The 12,289-nt window shown below is 40.9% G+C and overlaps 1 protein-coding gene across 1 annotated transcript in view; it reads left to right on the top strand.

The window, feature by feature from the left end:
• RHOJ (ras homolog family member J) overlaps positions 1–11,919 on the top strand; it is a 77,583-nt gene extending 65,664 nt beyond the window's left edge. Inside the window, exons 3-5 of the mRNA XM_028101071.2 lie at positions 1,277–1,441; positions 3,339–3,434; positions 11,773–11,919. Coding sequence (XP_027956872.2) covers positions 1,277–1,441; positions 3,339–3,434; positions 11,773–11,919 — 408 coding nt within the window. The remainder of the gene's footprint in view (positions 1–1,276; positions 1,442–3,338; positions 3,435–11,772) is intronic.
• The last annotated feature ends 370 nt before the right edge of the window (positions 11,920–12,289 follow it).

The following is a 12,289-nucleotide window of genomic DNA, read 5'->3' as shown; positions in this document are numbered from 1 at the left end:
TCTGTAAATAAATATATAAAATTCGGAAGGATACTCTTAAATCATGGCTCCCTCTGGGAAGAGAGGAAAAACTAGTAGAGATCACATAGAGGGTGAAAACAAGCTTTCACTTCTTCTGTATTACTCTAGGTGATGTTTGAATTTTTGCAATGAACATATATGGGTTTTATAATTTTTTTTAAATGTTAGGAAGAGTAGTCAGGACCCTAAAAAATGGATTGATATGTTGCCCATGTCTATGTATGTGGTAAGCGTGAACATACAGGTTTTGTTGCCATGTGTACGTATAGTGTGTGCACGTACATAGTGTGGGTGCCTATATGAAGTATGCATGGTGTGTATGACCAGTGTGTCAGTTGCAGTGTGTGTAGACATGTATGTATACATGGTATGTACTTATATAGTGTAAGTATACACACACATAAAATTACTCTTGGCTTATGTGTTACTAAATTCGATGAAAATATAAAATGTTATATTGAAATAGCCGATTTACCTTGGAACCTCCTAAAACACTTCACATACAAAAAGCTACTTGCTGACATTTTCCCAAAGTTGAGATGATCCAATGTTTTACTTTGTCTTTATCATCTTCCCCTAAAACAGCATATACGTAAACATCTTATGTAACCAGGAACTCTTCAACCAGAACATATTCTGATCTGAAAAGAGGGAAAAAAAATAATCTAGTATTTTATTTACTAGGCCACACTATGGCCTCTACGTAGAACGGAATCCCAAATTCTGAACTCTAAACCTTCACACAATATTATTTCTACAAAATTGTGGTGTCTGATTTGGCAACAACTCTGTTTTACATTTATAGCTAGCTTATTCTAAATTAAATTTGCATGCAATTTTTAAAAATTGTATAAGAAGAGAATTGCTGTGCCTTGGCCAGTGGCACACTAATTTAAATCATATTTAATATGACATAATTCCAATGCTACTGGGAATTGCCATAATCCTTATTGAATTATATACATTCAAAGGGTTAACTTTATAGTATGTAAATTACCTCACTAAAGCTGCTGAAAATTTTTCTTTTTAATTTCTTCTTTATAAGGGGGCAATTCACAATCTCTATACACAACAAAAAGGTGTTTTCCTGACTGACGACTCCCTTATTTCTAGCAATACCTGGAGGGAACCACCAGACCCCAGGGCTGGGAAGGAACCAGGCAACAGGGCACTGCAGTGGCATCTTGCCCAGGACACTCAACCACAGGGGACCTGCCTTTTCCTAAGCTGTACAAACTCTTTGCTCTTCCCTCAGGAGGACTACAACCAGCTGAGGCCGCTCTCCTACCCCAACACCGATGTGTTTTTGATCTGCTTCTCTGTTGTGAATCCTGCCTCTTACCACAACGTCCAGGAGGAATGGGTTCCAGAGCTGAAGGACTGCATGCCTCATGTGCCTTACGTCCTCATAGGGACCCAGGTTAGAGGCAGCAATGGTGGGCAGGGTGGGCAGGGCAGGAGGGCAGCAAAAAAGGAAAGACCCTTTAGGTGTCTCCTGAACATCTATTTCACCAACACAAGAGAACAGTGTCTCAGATATTATCAGTCCGATAAACAGCCATTCTTAAGATCTGCGTGATTATTTAGCCCGTGATCGAAAAAACAATAGAGCTATTTAATATGAAGCAGCAGGTTTTGATGTGGTCTTTAAAAATTAATCTCTTTGCTTTTTATTTTTAAATAACAAAGGACCTTTCGAAGTAGATGCCCTTCTCCAGCCCTGAGCGGGAGGAATGAGGTGGGGATGTCAGTCACACTTATTGTCTAATATTTTTTGTATCTTAAATCTACAATTGTTTGGAAGTCACAAAATAGGTGTGAATGTCAAAATGACCCCAGCAGTCAGAATGGGCACATTATGACAGGAACTCCTTAACACCACTGGAAAAGGAAGACAGAAATTCAGTCTTCTCTGTTCCCTTTAAACCTGTTGGTCTTCTGGATCTTAGGAAAGAGGTTAAAAACAGATGTAAACAAACCTGTGATTGTCAAAGGCTTTGAAGTGTTTTGAAAGCTAATGAAGTTCTATAATTTGAATTTCCAACAGTAAGCCAATCGCACAAATGTGTTTGAGATTTTTCCTACTTTTTTTAGTTTTGAAAGGATTGTGTTCTTCTCTACGTTAAAACCTAAATTACTATCCAAAGACACAGAAACGTAATAATACTGACGGGTTTTATTGTTATCTGTTTCATATGCTCCTGCTTTCTATTTCTCATTTTATATTCTGTTTAACAAAGAGAAATTTTTAAAAATAGTAAAAGAAAAGTACTTCCTAGAGAAGATATGGACAGATAATTAACACATCCAAAAATCAGAATATAGTTAGTGCTTCAACTCTGAAAGATAATTGTTTAAATGCAGTCTTTTACCTTAACTCCAGGTGATAACGTTTGGCCATATTGGCCAAAATACATGACAGGACCTAAACATCTTTGTGCAATTTGAGCCAATATTACAATTGTGGGCACTACATTGAACAATTGAGACCAAAAAAGAAAAAAAAAACCCACAAATTAGAAAAGCTGAGCAATGTGCTTATAAATGGAACTCTCATATATGAATACATTGGCTTTTCCTTAAAATTCAAGCCCACATTTACACCCATTCATGTATCCATAGGTTCACACACACAGTGAGATTTTAAAGCAACTAAAATATTTAATTAAATTATCAAAACTAATCCAAACATATATGCCATTTTCAAAGTAGTTCCGCCTTTGAAAAGATTAATGCTTATTCCTTGAGCAGACCCTTTGGGAATTCCTTTTTAGGAGTGCCTTCAGAGCCTACAGTGACATTCCTTAGAATATCCTCACAGGAGGGAAATCTCTATCCTGGTGAGGGTAAAGACAAAGATGTATTCAGAGCCAGGAAATAGACTATTAAGAAATGAGTAATATAATTTGGGATCAAATGAGGCATCACTGTTAGGTAATAAGACTGATCGATCATCATACATCTCCTGTAAGTGGGATCTAAAAATAAATAGGAAATTTCAAAAATGCCTGAGACAAACCACAGGATTATTGGCATTAAGTCCCCAGCTTCCTGGGGGACTTGCTTTTGAAGAAGAAAGCACATGGAAAGCCTGATGTTTACATTTACAAAGAAATCACTTTACTTTTTTAGATGTAACATGGGCATGTGTATGTGCCTCCTTAAAGAAAAGTAAGCAACTTCATAGATCTTAAGGGAGGGGGGTGGAATCTCTACCATATGGTGGTTTAAAAATCACAGTTAAAATTGCTGGTTAGGTCAAAAAAGTAAGTGAATTTATCACATGTGTTTTGTTTTTGTTTTGTTTTTTTTGCCAGATTGATCTCCGCGATGACCCCAAAACCTTGGCCCGTTTGCTGTATATGAAAGAGAAACCTCTCACTTACGAGCATGGTGTGAAGCTTGCAAAAGCGGTACAGTCAGATTTGAATTTCATTTTAAAGTATATGCTGAGAGAAGAATCTGGTGTATGATTTGGAATGGCTGAGCTACATAGGCTTTTGCTTTAAAGTGCAACGTGTTCGAGGATCTTCTGTCTGCTTGATGCTGTTCCCTCTGTTCTAAGTAGGCTGGAAGGGACCATTTGGTTAGCATTCTTCCCAGCCACCATTGTCTGTTTCTTGTTAAGAAAGAAACTTGGTGAATTAAACCACTGAAGCACTTATCATTTGATTTAGCAACCTTTGGAATATCCAGTTGCTGTATTTAGTGTGAATAAAGGGAGTCATTAGATATATATATTTGTACATCTTACTGCTTATTATCAATGTAATTCATTGAAATGACCCCATAAAAGGCATTTTGTGATTTCCTTGGGAAAAACTTAGATTAGCGTCTGATAGGGTTATATTTGTTCACCATCTAATGAATAACCACTTAGAGAGGCTGGAGTATGTCACAAATAGCATCAAGAAGAGTAACATAGACCAGAGGGTAACCAGTTGGAGAATCCAAGTGCCTGCTGACAGATTAATAGCAACTAGCTCATAGCTGGAACTGTTTTCACCGACCTTTCTTCGTTCTTGAGAGCTTCACATGAATGGTCATTCTGATGGGGAAATTATTTAGACCAAATCAATTACCACCAAGATGTGTGTAAAAGCAGACACTAAAATGAACACAAGAGGAGGAGGTGTTTTACGCAAGAGGAGGCTTTTAAATCATTTCCTTAACCTGATTCCACCTCATTGATTTAGTCACAAACCCATAGGCCCAGGCCAGAGGTTTCAGAAATTGCTCTTTTTCTAAAGTAACTAAAGCTTCTGGGGGCACCTGGGTGGCTCAGTCAGTTGAACATCTGACTCTTGGTTTCAGCTCAGGTCATGATCTCGTGGTCATGAGATCAAGCTCCAAGTCGGGCTCTGAGCTCAGCGGGGAGTCTCCTTGAGATTCTCTCTCTGCCCCCACCTGACACGCTGGCTCATGCTCTCCCTCTCTCTCTCTCAAATAAATAAATAAATAAAATCTTTTTTTTTTTAGATTTTATTTTATTTCTTTGAGAGAGAGAGAATGAGAGACAGAGAGCACAAGAGAGAAGAGGGTCAGAGGGAGAAGCAGACTCCCTGCTGAGCAGGGAGCCCGATGTGGGACTCGATCCCGGGACTCCAGGATCATGACCTGAGCCAAAGGCAGTCGCTTAACCAACTGAGCCACCCAGGCGCCCTAAATAAATAAAATCTTAAAGTAACTGAAGTTTCTAAAGTAACTAACCCTGCAAAATGCTGGGCAGAGAAGGAGTCACCCAAGGATATTACCTACAAATTCCTTGTGAATAAAGATGTATGCGTTTCTCTTCTTTAAAATGTTCTTATAGGCACCAGGACTAAGCGATACACTCAAATAGAAATGAATTAAATAGAATTGTGTTTTTATGGATGCTACATGAGAATGTCTCACACATACTTGAGACAACACTTCCTACTTCTGTGACTCTCATGTCAGAACTACCAGTGTGAGCCATTCACCGAGTTCTTACAATACTAAGCACTTTACAGGCTCTGTCTCATTTCAGCCTCTCAGTAACCCTCTTAAGCAGATAGTGTTTGTCTCATTGTGCAGGTGAGGAAACAGAGTCTTAGGGAGATGAACGTGTTGGATTCACACAGCTGATAATCACCCGAGCAACTTTAATCCAGATCTGTGGGTGTCACCACTGTGCACCTGACCATGGTGTAAACTGTCTCCTCCAACTATTTATTTTGCCTCCTGTAAAATGGGTACATGCTTATAGGTTCTTCTACCTCCTCCTCACACATTCAGCTTAACTTCCCTTACTAAGGCACACAGACATACAGCTCCACAGACAATTGTATATGATTCCCAGCATTTTTCACAACGAGGCGGTCCCCCCCCCCCCAGGAGAATCAGCTGGTGCATTTTGCAGTAGTTTGGTCTCTGTGTCCCTTGCTTCTGTCCTATCTCCACCATAATGTTGTCAGTGTCCTGGCCTGACCTCTCATTTAGGAAGTTGTTTTTCCCTTTGAAAAGAAGTCACTCCAAAGCCTCCCATCTCGGTTTCATATTTATTTTAGGAACAATGGCTGAGTTCACCACTTTACTGCCTTTTGCCAGTTTCTCCTAGCAACTGCTCTCAGATAGGGAGAGAATCATGTTTAGCTTACGAAATCCAATTTAGAAGAAATCCAAGCAAGAGTTTAACTTGTTTCATCACAATGTGTGTAATTATAGAGATGCCTTAAGTTTCTCTGCTCCCTGACTTTCCTGTCAAGTAGTTTATAATAACAGCTAGCATCTATGGAGTGTTTGCCGTGTGCAAGGCTTTTTGCTAAGCACTTTGCATGCCTTGTCTTAATTAATCCTCACAGCAACCCCCTGAGGTGTGTGTATTATTAGTTCCTTAGAGTTCCTAGAGGAAACTGAGGTTCAGAGAGGCGAAGGTCATACCGCTAGAAAGTGGCAGAACTGGGATATGAAACTGCTTTGACCACCATGCTCTTCTGCTTCCCTCCTATATTCTGAAAAAAAAAAAAAACAACAACAACCCTTAGGTTTGGGGCTTCTTTTTTACATACTGAAGCCCCGTATTTTAATGTGCATATTCTCCCCCATTGTTTAAATGCTTTGCACGTTCAGATTTTTCATATTCGATTCCTTTTGTTCAGTACTTTTCAACTTCCAAAGCATTTTTCATCTATCATCTCTTTTTAGTCTCAAAGGGCATTTTAGTTTTAAAGGATATTTTCATATCATACATATTTACATTCTTTACACTTGTCAAAAGTCAACCACATTTACATAAATATTTTGTATCAATTGATGATAAATACTCATTGTTATCCCTCTACTTGTTTTACCCTCCCTCTTCTTGTCATTACTGCTTTTCTTAATCTCCAGCCAACTTTCCTCATCTGCACACGTCCTTACTATTCCTGGGTTTACTTGTCGATACCTCACCAAACACCTAGTGTGTGCCAGGCGCCTTGCTACACTTTAGCTTGAAGATTATAATTCTTGGTGCATTCTCTTTCCCAATTCCATTTGACACAACCTAAACCTGATTTTCTAAGTTCAGACTTCCTAAGGTATTTCTTGACAAAATGTTTCCCCTTTTTCAGCCTCTGGCCTCTTTTTGCCCTGTCCCGCTGTCTCCACCCTGGGCCTTTCTTACTGTTGTTCTCACTCTTTGCCTTGGTACCTGTTTCCTGCTGGCTTTGGAACAGGCATGCACCAGTGAGTTTAAAGCAGCAAAACTGCTGCAGAAATCCTGTAATCAGTGTTCAATCATCTTTTTTTTTAAGATTTTATTTATGTATTTATTTTTTATTTATTTATTTGAGAGTGAGCAGGAAGGAGAGGGAAAGAGAATCTGAAGCAGACTCCACACTGAGTGCAGAGCCGGACACAGGGCTTGATCCCACCACCCTGAGATCATGACCTGAGCTAAAACCAAGAGTCAGACACTTAACTGACTGAGCCACCCAGGTGTTCCTCAATGTTCAGTCATCTTAATCGACCAGAGTCTTTAATACCCACCTACTGAGGTGCTTAGGTGGCTCAGTTGGTTGAGCATCTGCCTTTGGCTCAGGTCATGGGTTCCTGGATTGAGCCCCGCATCGGGCTCCCTGCTCAATGAGGAGTCTGCTTCCCCCTCCGCTTCTCCCTCTGGCTCGCGATCTCTCCCTCTTGCTCTCTGTTAGATAAATAAACAAAATCTTTAATAATAATAATAATAATAATAATAATACCCACCTACTGACCGCAAAAGTCACCATTACCCTCCTTGTTTTGTGTGCTGGCCATCGCTTCTTTTTCTCATGGTCATTGAAAATTGGTTGCCGAAATGAAGCCCTTTCCCTCAAGAGGCCCAGAGGCCAAAAGAGGAAGGTGACCAGCAAACAAAAGCATGCCCCCTGAATGAATACTCAGTACTGAGGTAGCGGGGGCGGGGGGGGAGTGATGGACACATTCAGGGAAGGAGGATTCCGAGACAACTTCTCAGAGCAGGTGACATCTGAGCCAGGTTTGAAGGATAAGGACAAGTTTGTCAAGTGGACAAAGTTGGGGACTAGGGAGAAAAAAATTCCAAATAGAGAGACCCGTATATGTAAAGGCATCCTTTAAAGCATAGGCAGTACATTGGCAAGTGATGAGCCAAATTTCACCCACAAATGCTTTCATCAGTCCACACATGTATTTTTAATGTGATCTGGTGGCCAACACTGAACAATGGAAAGTTTTCATGAAGATACACATTTCTGTCTTCTAAAAAAAAAAAAATCAGAAGGTCTGGCAACACTAGGCCAGCATTTCCTCATCACCTGCAATCCTTCAATAGTCTTTTAGACAAGGTACGTAACCTTCAGTTTGCCACAGTCCCCACCACTCCATTAACCTACACTCGAGCAGTGCACTCACATTATCTAGCCACCCCTGTGCTGGCAATTGCTGTTTTATAGTCTTAGAAAAAAATCAGCTGCAAATCCATCCAGCCTGAAACATTTTTCCTCTTTGAGCAATTTGTTATGATGAAATTTATCGCACAAGCTCTTGGGTTCCTTTTCCTTTTCTTGGCTTTTAAATTGCCTGTACCTTTCCTAATTCTTAAATAAGCGAGAAAAAACTTCTCAGTTATTCACTGGTTGTTGAGATACCAGCTTCCCCTGTTTATTCCACTAATATTTTCTCTTCTCTCCATTTATAGGAAATGCCTTACTCTTTCACCCCATCGTCTCTCATCACCCTCATTACATCCAAAACAACATCTCCGTTTGTTCATTAGTTTTGCTCTTTCGGCCATATCTCTTTTCATTTGCTAGAGGCAGCCCCACAGAGTGGTTAAGGCTCTGGCTCAGGGGACAAATTCAAACCTCTGACATTGTTTTAGTTGTGTGTCCTTCCAGAGGGAACCTCTTCTCTCTGGTGTCAGTTTGCTGAGCTGCAAATGAGGATGGTGACGGACCTACCTTGCGAAGTCCTTACAAGGATTAAGTGACCCAAAGAAATGTGAGGTCCAGCTCAGCAAACTATAGTTGTCATTAAATTCATGTGCCTCTCAGAGGCATCTATAGCTGGGAAGACCTCTTTGCCTTTATTTCTTCCAGTTATACTCTATTTTATTCTATAACATGTCTCACCTCCACCAAGACAACCTGGAAGAAGTAGGAGGTTTTCTTTCACTTGATTGGTCGCTGTGGGTTCTGTTGGTCCATTGGTTTGTTTGTTTCATTTCTTCTTGTCAGACTCTTGTATGTTCTCTACATGTCTGATAAATTTCCCAGCTTGGGGGTGATAAATTTCAGCTGTCATAAAGCTATGAGAAAAGTGTTCTCTCAGTGTACATTCCTCAATCTCTATTTTTTTTTTTCTGGAAAATAAATCATTTTGGCAAAGCATGTCACGGATTGCTAATGTGTGTATCTAAATAAGCATCCACAAATCCTGAGCTCTTACAGATTGTTGTAAATATTTGGCTGTGTAGGTCACTTTGCTCCAAGAGGCCGTGGAAGCTGTAAGGAAAGCCATGTTTCCTTGAGACAGTTTTCCATTTCACACTTTTTAGGTCATTAATGAGGTGGTTTCTTTTTAGCAATGTCTATAACATGGCTGTGCCTTTTCCCTGAACCAGGGTGAATGAAGTCTTCTTTCTGACCCAGAGCACTTGATACATGGTTAACAAAATACTCACCTCCTAATTGGGTTCTCTCTCTTACACATAGTTCCCAAATCACACCCAAAATCTGTTGGCTACTTTTCCTGGAACTCTCAGTCCGAAACTGTTATATTAACGCAGTTACTCAATAATGCCTTGATCCACTGTTTGGTTATCTTCAGAAATATCTGAATGGGGACAGCATCTGGGCTCCTCCTCCACCTTCAGAAGGCAAGCTGTGCCAAGCTGTTAGCAGCGCTCTGGAGGGAGGACAACACACGCCCCCCGCCCATCTTGCAGGATCAGATGGCCCAGAGCCCCACGTGTGAACTGAGCCCAGCTCCCCTGTAATTTCTGGAATCAAGTGAGGCTTGGGATCATAGCAGGGTGGCATTCCAGGCCGGGTGGCCCCACAGCACTCTCTGTGGATATTTTTTCAGGATGACAGAGAAGAGGCAGCACATTACAAGCAGTCGTTCAGTTGACATCTTCACTAGAGTGGTGTGCGTTTCACACGCTCATAGTGCTGGCTACAATCCCAAAATGTAATCGATGATCTTTCATGACATTACTAGGAAAATTTTCTCTATTTTTTATCCCTCTTTTGCATCCAACCGTTTTTAATGATTTTAAAAAGCCATTTTGTTTGTTTCAGAGGTAGTTTAGTGATTCATCAGTTGCATATAAAAAAGCCATCTTTTAATCCAAAGGCCAAACCATGGTTAAAATGAAACCATAATATAGGTTCTTAATATCCAACATCTTTCCTGTGGGTATTTTCCTTTAGCTCGCACAGTATCTATTCTTTATAGGAAAAAAAAAAAGTGCAAAATATCTAGACCCAACCAGAAAAACTTTATTTCATGCTTAGTTTTTGATCAGCTTCTTTTTTTTTTAAGATTTTATTTACTTATTTATTTATTTGAGCGAGAGAGCACAAGCAGGGGGAGTGGCAGAGGGAGAGGGAGAAGCCCACGTGGGTCTCGATCCCAGGCTGAGCCAAAGGCAGACACTTAATCAAATGAGCCACCCAGGCGCCCCTTGACCAGCTTCTTGAAGAGTTGAGTGATAAGGGTAATCGTCATGAAACAAAGAAAAGAATACATGCCAAGAGACCCAGATTCTGGTCTAGTTCTTCTACTTTCTGGTTGGGTGCCCTTCAACAATTCATTTTCCTTCTGGGGCTGTTCCCACTCTATCCTAAGCTAAACTACAAATTCCTTTAGTCCACGCATTGTGAACTGGCTAGTCGCTGACAAAGAAATCACACATTAGTGTCTTGGTTGGCCCACAGAGTATTTTCTAAATTGGTAATTATTAACTAAAAATCCAAAAGTCCAACTGTACAAAGATGGGCAACAGCGAACCACGGCAATGACTTTGTCCACAGCTGGGTAAGACTGCTAGCTCTAGAGGGGGTGTGTGCTTCAGGTCCGCCCCAGTTTCCACCTGTGCCTCCTGTCTGGCACCTGCCCTGCTTTCCTCATTCACGGAAGCTACTGGAATAGGCATGTGATTTTGCTACCCTTCTTTAGTCATGTAACTGCTGTGGCTTCCAAGGGCTCACCATCCAACTACCCTCTTGTGAATCTGCTTTGGTTCTTCAGTGATTCTCATAATGTGAAGTATATAATAAAAGCATTTCTCCAGACGTCCCTGATATTAAAAGGCCCACATTATATTATTAGCTCATACCAAGCTTATGAGCAATTAAAACCCTGAGTCTCCCTCACACGAACAATCTCATGAATTTGACTGCCAAACGTGGTCTGCTCTGGCTTGCTATTTTTTAAATGAGAAGCTCTAGTTTGGACTGAATTCCTATATTTCTCAAAGGGATTTTTGTGATTATCAAATATACCATAGTATGAAATCATCAAAAGCTTTGAAATAAAGCCCTAAGCAAGAACAAAATATTTTTATCATTTAAGTACACATAGAATGTATACTAACAAGGAGGGTGTCTCCATCAGTAAATGTATTTTATGATTTTTATTTTACATGTTTTGGGTTTTTCAACTCCTTAGAAATATGTCTTTTAAAGTATGTTAAAACCAAATAATAATACCAATTGGATATTATCCTGCTGAGACAGACTTCATCAAAAGTGCATTTTAGTGAAGAATGACCAACCTTATCACCCAGTCCCTTTCTATATGCTTTACCAACCAAGTTGACACTTTGCCTTCCTGCTTACAGAAGGAGATACATTTCACTTGTACCACATTTACACATTCCGCATGCATATGAAAGGGTGCTAAAAACAACATCATGTAGCCCTGTTGTTCGCAAAGTATATTTAAACCATATCACGGCTTTTGAATCCTCTCTCAATTTTTACATTTGTTATATTCTTATATTAGGAATGAGTGGCTATGGCTCACTCTCAGAACTTACTGCCTAACCAAAAGCAATCCACAGCCATTTATTGCTAATATCAGAAAGTAAAAATTAAGATAGTAGATGCAAATGGAAATGCAAAAAACAAAACAAAACAAAAAAAAACGAAACAAAACAAAACCACCCCAGGGCTGTTTGTGGGACAAGGAGAGGTAGCACTTGGCTGGGCAGGGGGCTGATCCCACTCTGCTTTTCTCTTTTCTTTCCCTCTCACGCCTTTCTTTCTCCCTTTTGTGTTGAAGATCGGAGCACAGTGCTACTTGGAATGTTCGGCCCTAACTCAGAAAGGTCTCAAAGCGGTTTTTGATGAAGCAATCCTCACCATTTTCCACCCCAAGAAAAAGAAGAAACGCTGCTCTGAGTGTCAAAGCTGCTGTTCAATTATCTGAGGCTGCTGGGAGGCCGGCCCCCACCCACCTAAGGGTGAGAGGGGCGCCGACCTCTGAGACCAAGCTCAACCACGAAGGAGGGCGAGACCAGAGAAGTCCCTTTGCACGGAGCCTTGCTCCTCCACTCCGGGAGCCCCCACCGCCACCCGCAAGCACAGCACACAGCTGCCACGTCCCCCCTACCAGCCCGAAGCGTCCACATTGCACAATCTGTGAGAATGCTGAGCCCACCGGAGGTCACCCAGCGCCGCTGCTGACCATGTTGCAAACGAAGGCAAAGACCATGTTGCGTTTTGCGCTTCCCCTCCACGAACGTGAAGCTGATGATAGGAAGCCATCCCCAAGAAACCGGAAGAGGAACTCGGTTCCT

Source organism: Eumetopias jubatus, unplaced genomic scaffold (assembly GCF_037043125.1).
Source record: "Eumetopias jubatus isolate StellerSeaLion01/CBP00866 unplaced genomic scaffold, mEumJub1_p1.0 scaffold_7, whole genome shotgun sequence".
Lineage (NCBI taxonomy): Eukaryota > Metazoa > Chordata > Mammalia > Carnivora > Otariidae > Eumetopias > Eumetopias jubatus.
The sequence above is the reverse complement of the archived record's forward strand: the minus strand, read 5'-3'. Positions and strand labels throughout refer to the sequence as shown.